This window comes from Glycine soja, chromosome 17 (genome assembly GCF_004193775.1).
Source record: "Glycine soja cultivar W05 chromosome 17, ASM419377v2, whole genome shotgun sequence".
Lineage (NCBI taxonomy): Eukaryota > Viridiplantae > Streptophyta > Magnoliopsida > Fabales > Fabaceae > Glycine > Glycine soja.
In genome coordinates this window covers 14,370,573-14,394,279 of record NC_041018.1, presented here as the reverse complement: position 1 = coordinate 14,394,279, position 23,707 = coordinate 14,370,573, and the positions used below count along the sequence as shown (strand labels likewise).

General features: G+C 35.7%; 2 protein-coding genes and 1 long non-coding RNA gene across 5 annotated transcripts; 1 reads left to right on the top strand and 2 right to left on the bottom strand.

The window, feature by feature from the left end:
• Positions 1-591: 591 nt before the first annotated feature.
• LOC114393740 lies at positions 592-8,499 on the bottom strand. Of its 3 annotated transcripts, none has more exons than XR_003662591.1 (9): positions 8,296-8,498; positions 8,025-8,187; positions 3,649-3,866; positions 3,383-3,531; positions 2,838-3,293; positions 2,678-2,738; positions 2,498-2,593; positions 2,177-2,405; positions 592-1,170 (listed from the first exon to the last, which is right to left on the bottom strand). It is a non-coding gene; the product is annotated as an uncharacterized LOC114393740 (long non-coding RNA). The 3 variants fall into 3 exon arrangements; XR_003662592.1 differs by lacking the exon at positions 592-1,170 and having other exon boundaries at positions 1,908-2,405; positions 2,838-3,117; positions 3,220-3,293; positions 8,296-8,499; XR_003662590.1 differs by lacking the exon at positions 592-1,170 and having other exon boundaries at positions 1,908-2,405; positions 8,296-8,499.
• An 8,095-nt stretch (positions 8,500-16,594) lies between these two features.
• On the top strand, positions 16,595-17,605 carry LOC114391471 (protein NYNRIN-like). The gene has a single exon (XM_028352482.1). The coding sequence runs from the start codon at positions 16,595-16,597 to the stop codon at positions 17,603-17,605; it is 1,011 nt and encodes a 336-aa protein (XP_028208283.1).
• An 84-nt stretch (positions 17,606-17,689) lies between these two features.
• On the bottom strand, positions 17,690-21,202 carry LOC114391470. Its single transcript, XM_028352481.1, has 5 exons — positions 19,588-21,202; positions 19,416-19,519; positions 19,265-19,351; positions 18,838-19,185; positions 17,690-18,757 (listed from the first exon to the last, which is right to left on the bottom strand). The coding sequence occupies exons 1-5, from the start codon at positions 21,200-21,202 to the stop codon at positions 17,729-17,731; spliced, it is 3,183 nt and encodes a 1,060-aa protein (XP_028208282.1). The 3' UTR covers positions 17,690-17,728.
• Between the last annotated feature and the right edge of the window lie 2,505 nt (positions 21,203-23,707).

The following is a 23,707-nucleotide window of genomic DNA, read 5'->3' as shown; positions in this document are numbered from 1 at the left end:
TTATACATGTAAAACACAGAGAACAAAGCAACAGAATGCAACAAAGTATCTGAAGAAAGCACACCTGGTTTTAACAGCTAGCTAATGTGTAATGCAAAAAATTATGCACAGAAAAAAAAAAATAGCACCGGCCATATTAAGGTAATTTAGTTGGACAACGATGCAGGTGACAGAAACCATTGCAAAAACCCATGCCTGAAAGTGGAAAGTCTGGTTTGCACCTTCCAGTGTAAGTTTTATCGCAATGCCAACTGCTTTTACACTCATGACCTGAGAAATTAGTATTTTATCAGAAAGATAAAACAAATGGTGGACTATGGTATACAACTCAAATGTACCACCCAAGCAAGCCTTAAGCCACCAACAAAGCCCTCAACATTTGGATCATTCCCAGTCGTCATTACCTTCAGCAGGAAAGGACATCAACATCATCCCAAATTGATACTAAATATTTATAAACAATAGTACAAAAAAAAAAAAGCAATTATCTTTCATCTTACAAGTTCATGAAATTCGTGTCTGAAGGAAGTATTAGAAGAAAGGACAGATGCTTTATCAGGCACTGTACTCAAACCATCAGAAACAAATACAATCACAAGAGAAAAGAGAAGACAAAAGGTAATCTGCAATAACAAGCTGAAAATTATAAGCAAACAACACATTTTAAGAGCATAGACATCGAAGTAAAAAAAAGAAGCAAATGCAGCTTTCAAGTTTAACTTCTTCAGATATTAAACTTATCATTCTCATAAAAAATAAAAATAAAATCAACCTAAAAATAGAATACAAAGAATTACGTGATTAAAATACATTATATGTCCTGCTAAGAAATCTGCTTGCTCATATAAAAAATATATTATATGCCCTGATATTAAAATACATACTCCAAGTATTTTAATATATAAGTCAAATTAGTGTGTAAGTAACATAGTCTCTAGGAAAGTTAACTTATATTCTATAAATGAGGCTAGTATTTGATAGAAGGACCACCTATGGCAGTCAAAAGTTCTTCATTTTCACATCATTGGCTTCATTGAATAGAAGAAATAGAAGGACTGCAAAAGCATGCTTCTATTTGTACCTTTTTTTCTAAGGGAAATGCTTCTTTGAAATGACAAATGAAGTTAACAACAAAGAACAATATGAGGTCCAGCATGCCAGACAGTGCACCTAATCATACAGCACAAAACCCGAAAGAGGAAGATGAATAAAAAGAGATATCAAAGGATATTAAAAAAAGAGATCATACAGCACAAATCTATACTCCTCAACCATAGACCAAACAATAATTACGTGATTTGGAAACAAAGGATATCAAAAAAAGAGATCATATAAACATTCCCTACACACCTTTTCCTTAACAATATATAATTCTTGTAAAACTCCCAATTAAAGTTTCCTTTAATATTAAATATAATAATATATACAATTAAAAATGAACCCACATAGTAAGAATCAGCTTTCTTATCATGAAGAATCTGGGCACGTTTTCAACTCAAGCACAGTGGTAACAATCTACAATGGGACAACAATATACAAATCTGTTACAGCCCACATGATAGAATTTTAGTCGGTCCAATCATATATAACATTAAGTTGAAAACTTAAAGTAATTGATTAACAATTGTGATCTTCAACAGGTTCAAGGATCAAACGTTACTGTATTTTTTTAATGAATGATTTGCAAAAATATAAAAAGTAGATAGTTCTATATCTAGTATCTAAAGTTGTAGCGATAAAAATACATAAGATGTCATTGACAGAATTTGCAAACAAGGGACAAGAACATACAAATATGAATTTGACCATGAAAGTTTAAATTTATGTTCACTAAGGTAAGAGCTAAGGGGCATTAACAGATAGAGTGAGCATAAAAAACTTTGATACAAAGGTTACTGCCTATTACATCAACAAAAAGTTAAGTTTTTTTTTTTTGTTTATTAGAGCTTAAAAAATAATACAACACTACAATGTTATTTACAGTAATGGATTCGCCAGATGAAAATATTAACAATGAGTTGTTTCTTTCATCTAATACTCTCATTATTTCCATGTTTAAGCTGAGTCAACAAATCAGTTAACTCTTGGTTCAGTATATTTTGCATGGCAAATTTAGTACACTTAAATTTCACTGACAGAAATGGCAAAATATACCCTAATTATACACTGAAAGTACCAGTTATCTATTCTTTGGGATTTGATAATATAGTAGCTAGTTCCCTATTCCCATCCTGCTCTTCCAATTTATTGTTTGTCTTTATGTCATTGGCATTGTTTTGCTTCTCCAAATCATGTTTTAGCACATCAAACTTCTCCTTAAATGTTACAATTTTTGCCTCTTCAATTTCTTCTGGAATTTTCTCCTTCTTAACTGGTCTTTCCACCTAAGCACTATTTTCCTTCTTCTGCATTAGAATTTTTGACGAGTTGGATCATGAAACAGAAAAATGAGCAAGTAAAAATAATTTCAATGTTTACAGTCAACCTACTCACTCACCATTTCCACATCCGGTGCCAAAGCTTAAGTTTCTGATATGAAATCACCCATTGACAAGTCATCCACTTCTGGGGACAGCCCCATAGGAGGAGGAGCCTGTTGGAAAGCCACTCTTCAGATATTTGCAGCAAAAACAAAAGAAAAAAATATAACCGGAAAGCGAAGAACTAGGATTCTCACCATCAGATCTGTCTCAAACTTGCCTACTCGTTGGGTGTTGGCCTCTGGAAAAGCAGACATCCTAATAAATTGAATCACAACGAAATGGGGACATTGATCATATATCAAAACAAGTTTATTAAAGAATAAAGCAAAAAAGCTATTATTCATTGGTGCTCACACTCTGTTTGAAGATGAATATGGTTTCTCAGCATCCAACATAGAGCATGATGGCGATTCCTTAGTAGGAGAAACCGATCTTCCATCTGCTGAAGCATCCCCAAACCCAGCACTTGAATTCATTCTGTCTTCCCCAATGTCCTCTTTTGGTGCCTCTAATGATGGACAAACATGATAATCCACATCAGCATGTTGCTCAATCTGAATCCTGCTTAACTCTTTAGTTGAATTATTTGGAACAAGGGTGGAAGAATTGTCGTTGTCTTCCATTTTCTTCTTCTCTGTGATAAAAATGCCAATGAAAAAAAGTCAAATCAGAGGGACTGACGCTTGCTTCAAACTTTTTAGAAGACTCGTGGCTCTTCGAAGTCTTCAAACCATACAGAAGCTCAGCTATCTCAATCTCGAGGTCTGACGAAGACGATTTTGATGTCTTAGAAACAGGTTTAATCTCTTTCTGCAACATAATAACAAACACCTCAGAACTCAGTCTAAAGATACAAACAAAATCCTTTTAAAAAACTCGAAACAAAATCTCACACAGACCATCTTCTTCCTCAGAGAAACATTCGAAGAAGAAGGTGAGGCCGGTTCAACACTCTGTCCTCCGGGGGAATTCGATCGTTGCCGAAAATTCAGCTCCTCCCCACCGCTGCTTGCGGAAATCCAACTTTCGTGAAACCTTTTTGCAGATGCTGCACAAAACACATCAAAAACCAAAAAAAAAAAAAAACAAAGTAAAAGCCAGTTACTGGAAAAACAAAAATGGAAGTAGAAAAAGGAAAACAAAGAGTATTCATATCGTTGCAAACCTCAACGAGCCTTTCTCGGAACGGTCATGCCGATCATCTCATCCGTTATCTTGAATGGCAGAGGTTTTGCCGGCATGAAGCTCCGGCGATGGTTGTGATCGGAGGCGAACGACGATGTAGTATAATTAGGGGAATGGAACTTAGAGACGCCAACGTCCACAATGTCGACGTCTTGTTCGTTTCCGACGCTCTCTTCGGTGCTTTGCGTGTGAGAGCCTCTATTAGACATAAAATTAATTTAGTTAGTTATTAGAAGTTATTTGAGTAAATTAGTTGGTTACTCAAGTTATAGTTACTATAAGTTATTTGAGTAAGTTAGTGTTGCTTACTCAAGTTAGTTATTTTCTATCTTTGTATAAATACATCAATTTTGTAATACTTTGATGAATGAATGAATTGAATGAATCCTAAAACTACTTTTCATCTATCTTTCATTTTTTTCATTCCTAATATGGTATCAGAAGTTTTTGCTTCCGTGTCTCTTGCTTCCTATTGAAGCTATTTATGGTTCTACTCGGTGGTGTGGATAGTGTTGTTAGCCTTCGCTTTGTGGCGTCGAGCCCTGACTCGAGGGGACGTGTTGTGAGTCCCACATCGGGTGATTCATGAGGATGATTCAGTTCTTATATAACTGGGTAGGCCACCCCCTTATGAATTATTTTTTAAGGGGACCTTTCGGATGCCTGATTGATTTTTTTTCTCTCATGGCCATAGATGTCATTGATGATTAAGTTTTTATATAACTGGGTAGGTCACCCCCTTATGAATCATTTTTTTAAGGGGACCTTTCGGATGCCTGATTGGTTCTTTTTTTTCTCTCATGGTCATGGATGTCATTGATGATTAAGTTCTTATATAACTGGGTAGGCCACCCCTTTATGAATCGTTTTTTAAGGGAACCTTTCGGATGCCTGGTTGGTTCTTTTTTTTTTCTCTCATGGTCATGGCTGCCATTGATGATTCTAACCCCTTCATCATTCTTCTGACAATCTTGGCATTACCTTAGTTTCTCCTCCTTTCATCGTGTTCTCGGCAAAGGCTTAGTTGCTGATGTGGTGTTGTGGATGAATTGGCGTGGAGCGGTTGCGGTGCTCGTTTATGCCACCGCATTGTGGTACCTCTTCGAGCGTGTCGGTTACAATTTCTTGTCCTTCGTCACCAAAGTTTTTGCCAACAAGCTTTGATGTTTCCTTTGGACTCTTGGAAGCAGTCGAAGATTTCTCGAAGTTTTTATTTTGACCAATGTATTTCCGACATGTTTCGTTATATTTCATGTTTTCAGTTTTTTTTTCTTTTCTCTTTCTTCTTTAAGGTTGATGTATTGTATTCTCCAAGCTAGAAGTGTTTTTCAACACATTCCAACTTGCGGGGGGTATTAGACATAAAATTAATTTAGTTAGTTATTAGAAGTTATTTGAGTAAATTAGTTGGTTACTCAAGTTATAGTTACTAGAAGTTATTTGAGTAAGTTAGTGTTGGTTACTCAAGTTAGTTATTTTCTATCTTTGTATAAATACATCAATTTTGTAATACTTTGATGAATGAATGAATCCTAAAACTACTTTTCATCTATCTTTCATTTCTTTCATTCCTAATAGCCTCTCCTCCTCTTGCTCTTGTTCGCCGAATCCCTATCCCTATCTCGATTCCTTCCTCTGTCAGGGAACAGAAATCGTGCAAGAATGAAGAGGGTTGGTGGTTAAATGGGCTGCGCACCACACGAAGAGGGAGAGGCGAGAAGGAGAAGAGAAAGGCGCTGCTTGAATGGGCTGTGCACGACGAAGGTTATAACGGTTTTTAATATTTTTTGCATTCAAAAGTTTTTTATATAAAATTATATTATTTTTTCTTGGTCCCCTAAAATTAAATTTATGTTTAGTGATGATGTGAAAGTAACTTCTTAATCCACTTATACTTGATGGATACTAACATGTTGTACTAGTATGTACATATATGTTAACATGACATATAGAATGGTTAAAATAAGGTTAAATTATTTATTTAGTGTCAGGATTTTTATCTTTTTTTATTTTTATATAATTTTTTTAATTTTTATAGTTTATGTTTTAATTCTTTTTTAGTCCCTATAATTTTAAAAGTGATTTTTTTAGTCTTTAAAATTTGTATTTTAATTCTCTTTTAATTTATATAGTTTGAAAGTAATTTTTTTAGTTTTTATATTTTAATTTTATTTTAGTCTTTATTATCAAAATATCAATAATATTATCAATTACAATTAACTGCAAAAATATTAGTAAGTAATTCGTAATTAATTTATTGTAAGATAGTTTGTAATAAAAAATAATTAATAATTTATAACTAATTTGTAGTTAATTATTTTTATATTTTTTGTAGTGAGGACTAAAAGGTAATTAAAATACAAGGATTAAAAATATCACTTTCAAATTATAGGGACTAAAAGAGAATTAAAATAGAAACTATAAGGATTAAAAAGAACACTTTTAAATTACAGTAACTAATAACACTATTTTCAAACTATAGGGACTAAAGATATAAAAATCATGAAACTATAGGGATCAAATGAGTAATTTAATGTTAAGATAAAAAAAATAAGCTTGGTCCAATGGATTCCTTCCTTACCTTGTAAATTAGGCTAAATTGGACTCTAAAAACATTGCCTAAATTGAGTCTAGTCATTTTCACCAATAAGGCTTGGGGCAAAACCTTTTAATAATAAATATTAAAATTATATTTGGTAAGATATTTTAACTAATTTTTAGTTTTTTATTGGTTGAAAAACTTATTTAACTATATGATAAACAAACTTTTTTTAATAACTTCTGAGTAACTTTTAATATTTTTTGAAATGATACTTGAAAACTATGGATGACAAGACATTTAAGTTAACTTTTAATTTTTTTTTTACTTGCTGAAAACTTGTTTGATTGCTTAGTAAACAATCTTTTTTAGTAGTTTTTTTTAATAGTTTCTAGCGTTTCTTGAAATACCACTTTAAGTAATAATGTTTTTTTAAATGCTATATTCTAAATTTTTACATTTTCTTTTATTTTTATCCTTAATATATTTATCAAAAATTTTTATTACCTCTTCTAAACAAATGTTGTTCTATTAATTTATGTAATTTTATATTTTTTAGTTACTTCAACAATTAATTTTGTTTAACATTTATAATTTAATAAGCTACATTTTTAACTATCAACTTTTACTTAATTTTTTAACTTCTACTTAATTTTTTAGCTTCCAACTAATTTTGGAGCTGGTTTTCAGCACCGGACTCCTCTCATTGTGGACAGTGTGGTGTCGTTCGTTTTTTGTGAGTCAAGCTTTATTGCTTTCATCTCTTCCACCAATGTAGAGAACACTCTTACTGTATGTATGTTTTTATATTTTGTTTTTCTTTTTAAAAAAAAAATATATATATATATATATATATATATATATATATATATATATATATATATATATATATAAATCTATGAAAAATTTTACAATCCAAAGGTTTAGCGGCTTGAACGGTGGAAAAGCTGAACCGTTCTATAATAAAAAAATATTAAAAAAGTCAAAGCAAGATATTGGATTCAAATGTGGTGTACATACACGACAAATTTTCAACTGCACTTTGTTCTTTTAATGTCACTTTTCTATTTGTCTTTTACCCGCAAATTAAGCAGGAAAATGAAATAGAGCTTGTAAAATATAAATTATTTTGTTTTCTTTAATACAACATTGAAAAGACCAACTTAAGTTATCATGTATCTATTTTTGAGATATAAGATTTTTTTATCGATAAATCATAATTTTATTAGCAGATTGAACTCGCCAATGTGGATTTGCGAAAAGTGAATCAAACATGATTTCGGATTTTGAATTGGACGTGGATCTGTTTTTTTTATATGTGAAGCAGATGTTTACAATTAGTTTTTCCCATGTAGTACATATATTTCTGTCAAAATTTTAATTTTAAGAAAATAAAAACTTATGAAACACTGTCTAAATGAAACGAAACAGGCCTGAAAGAGACTGAGAAATTGAGACGATGCAGGAGAGAAGGAGACATGTTCCATTCACTGGTGCTTAAAATTAAATAAAATAAGATAAATTATAATTAATTTGACAATATAAAAATACATGTCTAATTTTTAAGAAAAAAATAATTAAAAAATAAAATTTAATCCCCTACTTAGGCACACCTATTCTAGGGCCCTGACAGGAAGAGTGGATTCATTTCGATCGCTTTCCGAAAATCTTTGAAACAAATACTACTAATTTTGATCACTTATTCCATATTCAATCATTTTCTTGGTTTTCCATTAATCATAGTACGTGTTTTGGTTTCATGATCATTAAACGAACTAACGATATATTAATTAAGGATAAACAAGTTAGTTAATTACCAACATAGAGAGAGAACTTCTCAAGCTTTACAACACGGCCAAAGTGATCTTTTTTGTGGGGAACGATGCTCTGGTCTCCCACCATGACTTGTCCATAATCATTCCGGCAACGGAGGAAATCAGAACTTGTGAGAGGTTATTAATGACTTTATACCAGAACCATCTGAAACAAATTAAGAAGATCGAACAAAATAAAAGTGAATTAATATTGCACATCTATACTAAATCAAATTATTTGAACAAAGTCTTAACTAACTAATTATGAGTATACCTTGTAGCTGCATCTTCTTGAAGATTTTAGAATCGATCACAGATATGATTGGTGGTTACAGCGTGAATGGAAAAAGACTGAAAATGCCTATGATGGAGTAGCTATCCAATACTTGATCATTCTATTGTTTGTATCAACTTCTCGTTGTTATTATACAGGATTGGTCTTGGATCAAATCAAATGAAAACCACTCACGAAAGGATAAAAAATCATTGAAAAAAGTGCCAATGTGCTTTATAGCGAGGTTTTTTGTTTTTGCTACAACTTTTCAAAAGTGAACCAAACACGACTTCAGACTTAGTTGACGCTTAGGCTAATATTTTAATCTCTACAAATATGACTGATAAAGGTATTTTATATATAACTATTTAATTGTATAAATTAAATTTCCTTTATTAATTGTATTATTTTAATAAATCAATTTATTATAAAAATAAAACATTATATAGTTTAATTTTAATTTAAAGATAAGAGTATAGTTAAAATAATATTGTTTTTAAGAAAATAAAACTTATTGAAATATTCTACAAAATATTATTTAAGTCTATTCTTCAAAGTACTTAAATTTATAATATAAAAACAAATTATTTCTAGATAAGTAACTTAATTAAATATCTATTTAATATTTTTTTTATAAATGAAATTTTATTTATAAGTTTGATTAGAGTACTTATTAGAATAATTTTAAACATTTTTTAATAACAAAGAATTCATATTATTAATCTTAACAATACGTACATACATGGTCTTCCTTATGTAATATTCAATTTTTTTATTTTAACTTTTTCATGTCTTAAAAATATTTTAAGTTAGTAAAAATTAAAGAAATATATGCATGGAATTTATAGAAAGTTCAAATTTTACAAAAACTAAAAAATTTAAAAAGTAATTTAAAATATTTAACTATTGTAATAAATAATTTATTTATAATAATTATAAAAGTGAGAGTATGGAAAAAAATCATATAAACATTAATAACCTCAAATTTTATATAAAGCCCACTTTTAAAATTTGAGATAAGCTCAACTCCGTCTCTATTGTTAAAATCAATTTTCATCGATGAAAATTAAGTTAGAATCAAACAGGTTATTTATGTTATTATATTTAACGAACAATTGTCATCTCTGTCGATACTATGTGTGAGAAACTGAGATTCAATTACTGATTTTTTCATGTTTCAATTGTTGTTTCTCTTTGAAATATACGTTCACCATATCGGTAATAATAATGATGATAATAAATCAGCATTTTCTCCTTGGTTTCAATCGAATTGTCAGTTAGTTATGGTGTTGTTAGCCCATATTTTTTGATGAGCTAAAAATATGCTCTAAATACGAATTTTGTTGGATACTGTTCGAATCAAAAAGAAAGAAGAGTCTATTGAAAGGGATTCACAGGTTCAAGGAAGTATTTACGAAGTATAAGGCTAAGACAAGAAGGAGGGCTTCGAACCATTGGGCGATTCGAGCTGGTGTATGGTCGAGTCGAAGTCAAGGCAGCAAGATTTCTGGACTTAGCACAATTCCTAACAAAACTTCACAAAATCAGTTCGACTTTGAGCAATGTGGATAACCGTTCTAAGGAGCAGTTATGTGCATGTAAGGTATACGTAGCAGGACACTTGGCATTAGGATAGTGTTCGACCGTTAGGGCAGTTTATTTTCGAATGTCTATATATAGCAGTTTTTAGTCAGATTTCGAGGTCGCAAATCATTTATACAAATCCTTATACACTCAAAGTACCCAGCGCAGAGAGAAACGAGTACGCAAGGAGAATGTATGTTTGTGAACCATTTTAAGTTCCTGTAAACTTTACATTTCGAATGCAATGCAATTTACGTTTAATTTTATATAATTCCTGTCTTTTAAATGGTTCATTCGATCGAATGAACTTGTTGATCCTTTAAATTCTGTAATTTACCTTTCCCTTGTCAAGTTACTTCCAGCATTTCGATTCTTTCAAAGAATTTTTACTTTCTGCAAACCTCAAAACCAATGAATGTTCGTTGCAACGATGAACATCAAAAGCTTTACGTTTAATGCAAACACACAAATGGCATGCTCCTGAGATTCACTAGTTGATCTCGCAAGCAATTAACTTAGACTAGCGGTTGTTTACCAAATTCCAGCGTAAACAAATTGGCACGCCCAGTGGGACCGGTCAATTGTGTGTTTTGGCTTTAAAATTATTATTAAAGTTTTGTTTAGAACAGTTGGTTTATTGCATTCTTAATTGTTTTGATCTTGTATGCATTTAAGAAGTGGGAAATCTGTTCCACACTTAACAGAATTCAAAACTCGTACAAGGATGGCTAGACCACCCCCAAGTAATCGAAACAATGACCTTCCAAATATGGAGGGGCAACCAACGCAGACATCTGTCAGTAATGCCAATATAAATTCCGGCATAGGAGCAATTCCTGACCAAACTATTGGCACGATAAGTTCGACCGCTTCGACGGTTATGAATCAGACAGGGGTAACTTCTCCCATGACCAACATGACGTTGGCAAGTTCGACCACGTCAGCGTCTGCTTTTGCCCCATGGAATAACCCTAGTTTAGGGAATCCCAGTGGAAGTCCCTTTCGACCGCTTCAAAACCCTCTATATGGCATGCCTACATCTTTGATGGCAGGGTTGCAAAACTCTCAACCAAATATAGAGAATCTTAATATGTCCTCTCCATCAGGGTCTGTAGCGGGCAATCAAGGTAGGATAATTCCTCAACATTTAACCAATACATCCGTTTTGTCACTCAGACAACAAATGGATGAAAGTAACCATGATATGGTTAACATGTTAACACAACAAATAGGAACTGTTATTAACCCCTTAATTCAAAATACAAATGACAGTTACCAAATGTTAACAAATCAAATAAGTCGAATTGCTGACTTTTTTGGGGCACCACCCGTACAGCAACCACCAATTCGACAGATCCAAATACAGGCGCCTGTCCAAGAGATACAGATGCCTAACAATCCAGGGATGCAAATGGCTCAAGCACCACAACCATTGGCTCGCATAGAGCCACCAGCCCAACAGGTCGAACCAAACCCTGGTATAGTATTGGTAAATAGAAACCAAAATGCTGATGAAGTAATAGGGAATGTTCAACAAAACCGTTTCGATAGGCAGAATAACCTGGCCCAAATGGTCGAAACAATTCTAGTACAAAATGGTTTGAACTTGGGTTTACACAGGCCCAATTTTGTGTCCCCATTATCTGAATATGTGTTACAGACAGAATTACCAAGGGGTGTGAAAATCCCTAAGTTTACTAAGTTTGCGGGAGAGACAAATGAGTCCACTGTCGAACACATTGCTAGATATTTGGTCGAGGCAGGGGACTTGGCTAATAATGAAAATTTAAGAATGAAATATTTCCCTAATTCCTTAACTAAAAATGCTTTCACATGGTTTACAACCCTTTCTCCTCATTCCATACATAATTGGAACCAATTGGAGAGGATTTTCCATGAGCAATTTTATATGGGACAGTCTAAGATAAGCCTTAAAGAGTTAGCCAGCGTTCGACGCAAGGCACCTGAATCAATTGATGATTATTTGAACAGATTCAGACTCTTAAAGACAAGGTGTTTTACCCAAGTCCCTGAACATGAATTAGTCGAAATGGCTGCTGGTGGCCTAGACTATTCGATTAGAAAGAAATTAGATACCCAGTATTTAAGGGATATGGCTCAATTGGCTGATAGAGTTCGACAACTCGAACGATTGAAGGCTGAAAAGGCTAGAAATTCTAAATTCCACAAGAAGGAAAAGGTTGCATATGTCGAAACCAATGACAGTGACCAGGAGTTCGATATTATTTATGAAGATATCAAAGACAATGAGGTTGATTTAGCAGAATTAAAACCTGGACCTCCTTATGTTTGTAAACTCCTTAGACCTTCCAATGGAAAAAACCCTGTTGAACCTAAAAATGATAAATTTGTGTCTAAAACTTATACATTTGACATAACTAAATGCGATGAAATATTTGATTTATTAGTCACAGATGGCCAGATTGTTGTTCCTAAGGGCTTGAAAGTACCCCCAGTCGAACAACAGAAGAAAATGGGTTATTGTAAATTTCATAATTTCCTTGGCCATAAAACCTCACGTTGTGTTCTTTTCAGGGATTTGGTTCAAAAGGCTCTCGACGAAGGGAGGCTCAAATTTGGTGAGAAACCAAAGGTTGTTCAGGCAAATGCTGAAACATCCAAAGCTGCTGAAACTCTCTATGCAGAACCCCAAGAAATAATGATGGTCGAAACAATGGAGTTGTCTCAGGTGCAAGTTCAGGGCATATCTGAAGAGGATTACAACGAACAAATGAAGGTTGTGTATCCTCAGGCTGAGGAGGATTTAATTGATTTCTTGAACAGATGCAAACTCGAAAACAAGATTGTGATGCTCTGCCCTCGCTGCAGTGCAGTATGTGATAGGGAGGCTACTGAGGGCCTCAAAGAATACCAAGTTGTTAACAAGGGGGCAAAGCAGAACCAACGTTTCGATAAAGGCAAAAGAGTTATGGTGCATTTGAACACTAATCAGAAGTCTGGTCGAAGGAATACTTTCGCTCCTCCTGGTTCAGTTCCGGTCGAAAAATGGATGCACCAGGGACTCATAAGGTTCAACAAAGGGGCCATGGAAGTAGGCGGTTCGAGTGGAACGAAGCAAATTGGCCCACAGGAGGCTAATAGGTACTCTTATAGGAACAATTACAGAGGAAAGAATCCTATGACGAGGACCCAATGGCGTAGGTTCCAGCGTCAGAAGAAATTGGCCCAACAGAATCTGCAAACGGGCCAGTATAAAGAAGTATCTAGGAGGCCAGTAAAAGAGAGACTTCTGCCTCCAGTGGATGAAGATAAGATGGAGGATGAGGATCTACTGGATTCTGAACCAGACTTTGATGTCATTTGTGTGGTTTCTATCTTGCCATCTGAATATGATGTCCAGTCTGAAGTTACTGAGATCGAAAGTGAGTTCGATCATTTTGATATGGCTGACCCAAAGCCAGTATGTTACTATGTTATGAACAATGGCTGTGTGGAAGAACAATTAGCTTATTTCGAAAGGCCAGATTTTCGGATGAAAAGTCATCTCAAACCTCTTTTCATCAGAGCAAAAGTTGAGAATATTGGCATCAACAAAGTGCTCATAGATGGAGGAGCGGCTGTTAACTTAATGCCTCGATCTATGCTCCACAAGATCGGGAAACATGACACTGATCTATCTGCCCATAACATTGTGCTTTCGAATTATGAGGGTAAAACTGGCTATTCTTTGGGAGCCATTCAAGTAGATGTTGCTGTAGGCAGTATAGTTCGACCAACTCTATTCCTGGTGATACAGTCTAAGGCTAATTTTAACTTGCTATTAGGAAGGGAATGGATTCATGGAGTTGGGGCTGTGCCATCTACCCTCCACCAGAAACTCATTATCTGGAGGGAAGATGGGATTGTTGAAAATATAGAGGCAGATCAAAGCTTCTATAAGTCAGAGGTTGATAATGTTACTGCACAAACCTTTGACAAAAAGTTGGCTAATATAGCACCTTGTGGTGACAAGGAGGCTGTTTTCGAATCAAGTGACAATGTTATCCACTCTGTCAAACTCCATCCTACCTATGGGTTTATATGGGAGAGGGAGGAAATTGATGCTGTTCCCTCTGAAGATGGAGTCATTCCACCAACTGGGTGGAATATATATGAAGGTTAATATGACTGAGGCCACTGCATGGGCCAGAATTACGGCTTATATGGCCGAAAATAGACTAAATACGGCCTTTGAGGCTGAATCCCAACAAAATATGGCAGTTGAAGCCAAGATCGAAGATCATGAAAACAAAGAAACAAAGGATCGAAGACTGGATTGCATTTATGACGATGAGCCGCTGGGTTTTGAGAAAAATCCCATAAGTGAGGTGCCAAAGATGCAGGCTCAAGATCCTTTGGAGGAGATCGACATTGGAAATGGCTCGATAAAAAGGCCAACCTATATCAGTGCCAATATCACCTCAAGTCTAAAAGAAAAGCTGGTGCCTCTTCTTAGAGAATTTAAAGACTGTTTTGCTTGGGATTACCACGAAATGCCTGGGTTAAGCAGAGAAATGGTCGAAATGAAATTACCGATTAAGGAGGGAAAAAGACCAGTAAAACAACTACCAAGAAGATTCGCACCAGAAATCATGTCCAAAATTAAGGAAGAGATCGAAAGGCTGCTGAGGTGTAAATTCATCAGATCTGCCAGGTATGTCGAATGGTTAGCAAATATAGTCCCTGTCATTAAAAAGAATGGAACTCTTAGAGTATGCATAGATTTTAGGGATTTAAATAATGCTACACCTAAAGATGAATATGCTATGCCAGTAGCGGAAATGTTGGTAGATTCGGCAGCTGGCTTCGAATTTTTAAGCATGTTAGATGGTTATTCTGGTTATAACCAAATATTTATTGCTGAAAGTGATGTGTCGAAAACAGCATTTCGATGCCCTGGTGCTTTAGGCACTTATGAATGGGTGGTTATGCCCTTTGGGTTGAAAAATGCTGGGGCCACTTATCAAAGGGCCATGAATTCCATGTTTCATGATTTTATTGACACATTTATGCAAATTTATATTGATGATATAATCATCAAATCCTCCTCAGAAGATAGCCATTTGGATTATCTTAGGCAATCTTTCGAACGAATGAGGAAACATGGATTAAAAATGAATCCATTAAAGTGTGCTTTTTGTGTGCATGCAGGAGATTTCCTTGGTTTTGTGGTGCATAAAAAAGGCATTGAGATAAATCAAAATAAGACAAAGGCTATTCTTGAGACGAAGCCTCCTTCGACCAAAAAACAGCTTCAGTCTTTGCTAGGAAAAATCAACTTCTTGAGGCGATTCATTTCGAATCTAAGTGGCAAAGCTCAAATTTTTTCGCCATTACTTCGACTCAAGAAAGATGAACCATTCAAATGGAATGAAGAGCATCAAAAGGCTTTCGATGAAATTAAAGAATATCTGATCAAGCCTCCTGTGTTAATGCCTCCTAGTCGAAACAAGACTATGAAGTTGTATATTGCTGCATCTGACAAGACCATTGGTAGCATGTTGGCTCAGGAAGATGATGATGGCGTAGAGCATGCAATTTATTATCTTAGTCGTGTACTAAATGATGCAGAAACTAGATATACTGCCATAGAAAAACTTTGTCTTTGTTTGTATTTCTCTTGTGCAAAACTTAAGCAATATATAAAGCCTGTTGATGTTTATGTATATTCTCATTATGATATTATTAAGCACATGTTGTCAAAACCTATTCTACACAGTAGAATTGGAAAATGGGCTTTAGCATTAACAGAATATTCTTTAACGTACAAGCCTTTGAAATCTGTTAAGGGTCAAATTGTGGCAGATTTTATTGTAGATCACTCAGTGGTCGAAATGCCGCAAGACTATGTCGATACAGAGCCTTGGATTTTGTATTTCGATGGTTCGAAACACAAACATGGAACTGGAATTGGAATTTTAATAATATCCCCCAATAAAGTTCCAACTAAATTCAAATTTAAAATCAAAGGACTTTGTTCTAATAATGAGGCTGAGTATGAGGCTCTAATTACAGGCCTTGAAATTTTAATTAGTCTGGGGGCAAGAAATGTAAACATAAGGGGTGATTCAGAATTAGTGTTGAAGCAATTGACACAAGAATACAAATGTATTAATGAGCACTTAGCAAAATATTTTGTTATGGCGAGTTCTCTTCTGAATCATTTCGATTACATTAACATTGAGCATATACCTCGACAAGAAAACCAAGAAGCAAATGATTTAGCCCAAATAGCTTCAGGGTATAAAATGTCGAAGGAAAAATTAACTCAGTTGATCAAAATAAAAGATAAACTGGTATTACCAGAGCCATTAAGCACTAAATTGCCAATGCCAAAACTTGTGGGGGCAAGTATACCACAAAATAATGAAGATGAAAGCATGGATGATCTCCAGGGAAAAATTCAAATTTTGGCCATTGACAATATGTTAGATAATGATTGGAGAAAGTCCATTGTTGAATATTTGGAAAATCCAATAGGCAATGTGGCTCGAAAGGTCAAATATAGGGCTTTAAATTACGTGGTTATGGGAAATGATTTGTTTAAAAAGACTGCAGAAGGAGTGTTGTTAAAATGTCTAAGTGAATAGCATACTTAGCAGTTTCCCATGTTCACAGTGGGGCTTGTGGATCACATCAAGCAGGCCATAAAATGAAATGGCTTTTATTTCGACAAGGTTTGTATTGGCCTTCGATGTTAAAAGACTGCATAGAATTTGCTAAAGGCTGTCAGGAATGCCAAAAGCATGCAGGGATACAGCATGTACCTGCTAGTGAGTTACACTCCATAATCAAACCTTGGCCTTTCAGAGGATGGGCTTTGGACTTAATTGGTGAAATCAAGCCCGCTTCTTCTAAGAACCAGCGTTATATTATAGTTGGTATCGATTACTTTACAAAATGGATCGAAGCAGTCCCTTTGCCAAATGTTGATCAGGAAGCAGTAATTAGTTTCATTCAAAATCATATTATTTATAGGTATGGTATTCCTGAAACAATTACCACTGATCAAGGTTCAGTTTTTACTGGACGGAAAATGCAAGAATTTGCCCAAAAAACTGGCTTTCGATTATTAACCTCAACACCATATTACGCGCAAGCAAATGGTCAGGTCGAAGCAGCCAATAAGATTGTAATTAACTTGATTAAAAAACACATTGCCCTAAAGCCAAGAAATTGGAATAAAACGTTAGATCAAGTTCTATGGGCATGTAGAAATTCTCCTAAGGAATCAACTAATACTACCCCATTTCGACTGACTTATGGGCATGATGTTGTACTTCCGGTCGAAATACATTTGCAATCAGCCAGGGTACAAAAACAAATGGACATTCCAATCGACCATTATTGGAAAATGATGTCAGATGAGTTAGTTGATTTAGATGAGGAGAGATTAAGAGCATTGGAAGTTTTGACTAAACAAAAAGAAAGAGTTGCTAAAGCTTATAATAAGAAAGTGAAGTCAAAAACTTTTAATGTTGGAGATTTAGTTTGGAAGGTTATCTTGCCCATAGATAGTAAGGATCGAGCCTTGGGCAAATGGTCCCCAAATTGGGAAGGACCGTTTAAAATAATTCAGATCTATTCGAATGGTGCTTATGAGTTAGAGGAGCTAACCCCTCAAAAACGTACTTTGAGCATAAATGGTAAGTATTTGAAAAAATATAAACCAACACTGCTCGAAGTTAAAATAAGCATAGAATAAGAGAAATACGGGAAACATAAAAATGGCGATAACAGTAAATTGCCACAGAAGGATATGTGTCAATATTACATCGAAAAGTAGAATCGAAATACAGAATTCGAAATAAAGAAATCATAAGTTCTACTAAGTCATGACCAAATCCTCATACAGCTTTTTCAAGGTGGTCATCTCTTTAGTTAAGACCTGGTCAGCACTCTCCATAACCCTTGCCTCATCTGCTACAGCTTGAGATGCGCTAAAGGCCTTCAGGCCTTCCCTCCCTTTTTCAGCAACCAGTTTCTGAATCGAGTTAGCGGCCTTCTCCTGGAGTTCTTTGCGTTTGGCCTGCTCTGTTATAATTTTCTGCCTTAGATCATCGACCTGAGACAGCAAATTCGTAATAGTTGCCTCCCAGGAGGAGATGTTATCATCACAGGCTTTGATCTCAGAAGATCCTTCTTTCGCCTCTTTGGTGAGACGTTCGACTTCATGTTGAGCAGCTCGGGCTTTCTCGAGCAGAAGGATATGTGCCTGTTTCTGGGCATCCAGTCTGGCGCCATTTTCGCGTTTTTTCTGCACAGTACTTGCAAATTGGTCAATGATGGCCTCGATTTGGATAACTTTGCCTAGAATCTCATCAGAGGTAAGGGGGTTGTGCAATTTCTTCAAAAAGTTCAGGTGCCCAAAGGCAGCAGAGGGGTTCTCTTCAATGGATTTAAGCACATCTTCCCGTGCGTATTCCATGGATAACTTCAAGAGCAGAGAATCTTGGCGTACTGAAGAGTTTATTTCGGCATCAGATGAGGACGAAGCACCAGGAATCTTTTCACTTGAGGTGTTGGCTTGACTTGTGTTCAGCAGGAGTCGAAGGGCTGCAGCAGGGTCTTCGTCTTGCATTTGAATGAATGTATCTTCTGCGATCCCTATGCTAGCGGAAAGCTTAGATGTTGAAGACGCCTGGTAAATGTCCGAACCTCCAGCTTCAGCCTCTTTTATGGCCTCTTCATCGGAAAAGTTTTCTTCGGATGAACTTTTCTGACTCGATCCATGAGGACTGCTGGATCCAATGCCTTGACCTTCACCCTGTTCCTCAACATTCACTGCATCCGTCTCAGGAGCGGGAGATGTTCGAGCATGTGAGGGTATTTCTTCTACAGAAACATTTTGTTGTACCTGATTCGAATTATCATGGAAAAAGGTTAACAAATAGTTTCGTATAAGCTATGATTTAAAACACATTAAGAGGATGATACCTCGACGGCAGGTTGTTCTTGTGGTGAGTCCGGTTGATCGACAGGGTTGCCCATCTCAGCAATAGAAGGAGTAGCCTCTACTTCAGTGCCGTCAATATCGGTCGAAGGTGGTTGGACGTCAACAGGTTGATTGTCACCTTGTTCTTTTGAAGGCTTGGTCTTTTTCTTTTTCTTCTTGATTGGCTCACCGCCCTCAACAGCCACAGAAGGTTCAGGCTCGACCTGCTTCACTTTCTTTTTCTTCTTAGGCATTTGAGCCTGGGAATTGCCTGCCTCTGTTTGTTCAGCAGACTTGGTCGAAGTCGCAGGTAACTTTCTTTTTCTTATAAGAGGTCTTTCCTCTTCTTCCTGCATTACGAGGGTAAAGAATTGTCAGAATATAGACTTGAAAGAAAGCTATAATATTGACATTAGAAATAAAACTTGCATCTTTCTCTTCGTCTAATTCGACGACCGCATGCTTCGAGCGTTTTGAAGTCGTGGTAGTATCAATGCTATCATCTTTCTTTTGACTCTGAAAAAATAAAGAAAATATGAGGCAAGACGTTAAGAGTAAAAGATAAGTTCAGAAGAGTTACCTTCTCTTCTTGTTTCCCTTCTTGGATCTTCACCCCAGTGGGTTTCTTGGGTCTCACATCAGCTCGAGACGTTTCAGCACTTTTCTTCATCATGATTGTTTTGCCTGAAAGTAAGAATATTAGAAAAGGAAAAAATACATAGCAATTTAGAAAGTCAAAAGTAATTTAATACCTCGAGCTTGAAGGTTTGAGCGGATATTCTCGACCGTTGGTTGTGTAAAACCACTCTCAAGTCTGGAGATCATGATAGTAGTGTCTCCAACTGAACGGGTCGAATAATATTTCTCCCACCAGGTAACAAACCCCATGGTGCAGAAGTGGGAATGGTTGAACTCAAAAGGATGCAGGTTATAGTTTTCATCAAGAGAAATCTTCAAAAACTTCTTGAAAGTCTTTTCCGAAAGATTGGCCCCTCTTATGACGTCTCGAGGATCTTCGAACAAGCTTTTAGGACGGATTTGCGAGAGGCCAAATTGTCTTGAAACCAAATTAGGCTGGTATCCAACCAGGCCTAAATAGTTCGATTGAACACCTGTACGACAAGACAGGATCTGTGGATTCAAGTAAAATGACCATATTTCGTTCACTTCTTCTTCATTGTCCGGATCGACAGCAGGAAAATAGTCAGTGAACCAGGCCGGGCCAACCTCTCGACTAATGAATGGAGCATGTTGGGGAAGAAACTTGTCAAAGCTCAGAAAAATCCTCATGTACTTTAGGAACAGCTTTTGTGAGTTTTGATCTAAGGTCTTGGGTGTTAATTGAAGTGCTCTCTGGCCTTCGATCGAGCGATTTGCAACTTCTTCAGCATAATCTTGTGGGATTATTAATCCCATTTCTTGTTCGAAAGTGACATTAAGCCACAATTGGAGAAGCCACATAGGCCCGGACACTAAGAAGGAAGACCCATCCTTCGATTTCTTCAGATCATCGCATGCCTCACCAAGCGATTCGTATAGCACTGCTAACAAGAGGCGTCCAAATCCAAAGTTCTGACCTTCATGAATTTGTAATGCCATTGGAATAAATCTTTTGGCTACTTGCAAGGATTTCGTGCAGAAGACATAGTGGGATAGCCACAGGGTTAAGAAGGCTACGTGCTCTTCATCAGAAACCTCCTCTTCGACGGGTCCTTTGTGTTCAGCTATATATTTGGAAAAGGTATTCTCCTTATATACTAGCTTGATATTGTCACTAGAATTAGTGGGGTCATAAGTTTCTCCGCTAGGCCTAAGGCCTGTGAGGGCGGCTACATCTAAGAGAGTGGGGGTCATCATACCACATTTAAATTGAAAGGTGTTGGTAGAAGACTCGAAAAAGTGCATAGCTGCTATCAGCATTTCTGGTCGATATTCAGGACCAGATCGAGAGAATTGTATCAAATCAAAGATGCCATATGTCTTCCAGAAATCCTCATACGCTTGTTCGACTCGATCAAGCCAAGGTAGGTAATCCCTATGGGCTATTGACGGGGCGGATCGAAAGAGTTTGTGGGGTTTGCTTAAACAATTAAAGTTGTAAGGCTCACTATAAAAAATCCTAGGTTCGCAAGTTGGGTAGCAGGGAAATACTTTGTTCATTTTACTCGAAAGTGATGCTTGGTCTGGCAGGGGTCCACCGAAAGCGTAAACTGTTCTTTCCACTGCGAAAGGGATCATCACCTCCGATTCCCAGGTTTCTGTGTGTTCGGCGTCACCATGTGGTTCTGGAACCACCTTTTCTCCATCAGTCCTAACTGTAAAATGGTGCCATTTCCCAGCAAACGGAACTGCTTGTCCTTGCGACATTGTAAGAAATTTGAAAAGGGATGATTTTCTCGTGAAGGGTTTGGTAGCTGTTGGGGTTGGAATCAGTAAGTAAGAACTTGGATTCGCAAAGAACAGTGGCAAAGTTCAGGGATACGGTGAGGTTGATGAAGAAAGGAATAATAGTTATCTGAAAATAAGAAAGCTTCGCCGGAGATAATGGATACGAATTAGAAGAAGAAGGGTCTCGGAAGCAAAGAAGAAGAAAGGTTTTTTAAGCAGAGAAGCTGAAGGGTTTTTTGTCTGGAGTTTATGGCACTGTTTATGGAGTTTTCGTTTTTAAAAGGGGAAAAACAATATAATAATAATCAATGGTCAAAAATCAATCACATCAGATTTCCCTTTTGACTCCCCAGCGTGACACGTGTCCCACTCTGCCTAGAAAGGTGGAATTAATGATGGGTAGTGGGAGATCGAGGCGACGGTTACCAGTAAACGTGTCATCGTGTCGCCGTTCCAGGGAAACTGTTAGAAGAAGAGAAAAAATGTCAACTTCTCATCTTCCTTCGATCTCGAATCGAAGCAGACATTTTTTGGGGGCAATTTGTTAGCCCATATTTTTTGATGAGCTAAAAATATGCTCTAAATACGAATTTTGTTGGATACTGTTCGAATCAAAAAGAAAGAAGAGTCTATTGAAAGGGATTCACAGGTTCAAGGAAGTATTTACGAAGTATAAGGCTAAGACAAGAAGGAGGGCTTCGAACCATTGGGCGATTCGAGCTGGTGTATGGTCGAGTCGAAGTCAAGGCAGCAAGATTTCTGGACTTAGCACAATTCCTAACAAAACTTCACAAAATCAGTTCGACTTTGAGCAATGTGGATAACCGTTCTAAGGAGCAGTTATGTGCATGTAAGGTATACGTAGCAGGACACTTGGCATTAGGATAGTGTTCGACCGTTAGGGCAGTTTATTTTCGAATGTCTATATATAGCAGTTTTTAGTCAGATTTCGAGGTCGCAAATCATTTATACAAATCCTTATACACTCAAAGTACCCAGCGCAGAGAGAAACGAGTACGCAAGGAGAATGTATGTTTGTGAACCATTTTAAGTTCCTGTAAACTTTACATTTCGAATGCAATGCAATTTACGTTTCATTTTATATAATTCCTGTCTTTTAAATGGTTCATTCGATCGAATGAACTTGTTGATCCTTTAAATTCTGTAATTTACCTTTCCCTTGTCAAGTTACTTCCAGCATTTCGATTCTTTCAAAGAATTTTTACTTTCTGCAAACCTCAAAACCAATGAATGTTCGTTGCAACGATGAACATCAAAAGCTTTACGTTTAATGCAAACACACAAATGGCATGCTCCTGAGATTCACTAGTTGATCTCGCAAGCAATTAACTTAGACTAGCGGTTGTTTACCAAATTCCAGCGTAAACAGGTGTGCATTGTTTATGAATTTATTATATATTTAATATCAAGTCAATAATATAATTGTTGATATATATATATAATACTATACTTTATTATTTACTGTAAATTTGTTGTAAAACAAAATAAGTACATATATAAAAATTGTAATTAATTCAATTACTATGATCTATCTAAATCAACAATCACCACCCCCCTCCATCGTGGAATATAACACTTCCACTACCAGATCTGATCTCATTGACATCATCCTCGGCCTCCCCTTCACCATCCGCACCACAACTCCTTCATGATTTATAGTGAACGGCCACGAAGGACTCACTTTCTGCCAGCTTTGTTTCAATTTTTTCGGTTTTCTGGTTTTCTCGATGGTGGGGGAGGTTCAAAGGATAAGGTTGATGCAAGGAAGTGGTGATATTTTTTTTTGCTATCCATCTATCTAATTGTCCTTATATTGAAAAGAAACGTTATGTTCGTTATAATTCATATGGATAGTTTGATTTTTTTATTTTTTATATTGACCAAGAATAAAGCTTATTGTCATTCAAAGCTTGTTTGTTGGTGTGTATTGCAACCACAGTAGATGAATGTCTCCGTAGAGAATGTAGCCAAGATTGGAGATGAGGTTGTCTAGGAAAAAAAAAGTTAAAAATCACAGGTCACATCACATGACACATGAAGTAAATGGAATTAACAAAAGTGTTAGTTTTAAAAAAAAAAGTAAATACTAAGGGAGTTTTATATAGGATGTATCACGATAGGACGACAATATAAAATTAAATATTTTTTTTTAAAATAGAAAAATTTGGAGAATTGTCATTAATGTTTATTTAAGAAAAAAATATGAAAAAACTAAAAAAAATAAGGAATGATCTATAATTTGAGAAAAAAAAAAGATTTAGGAATCATCTACGTACGGAAAAAATATTAACACCTAACATGCTCGTCATGAAGACAACAGTCTTTATTTGAGCGTACTAAACAATAAAATTACTTTTTTATTATTTTCTTCCCTCAAGAACATGAATTATGTTTTTTATATTTTTTATTTAGGAAAAAAAGAAAAAAGTGTTTTAGAAAAAAGAAGAAATTTATGTTTTTATT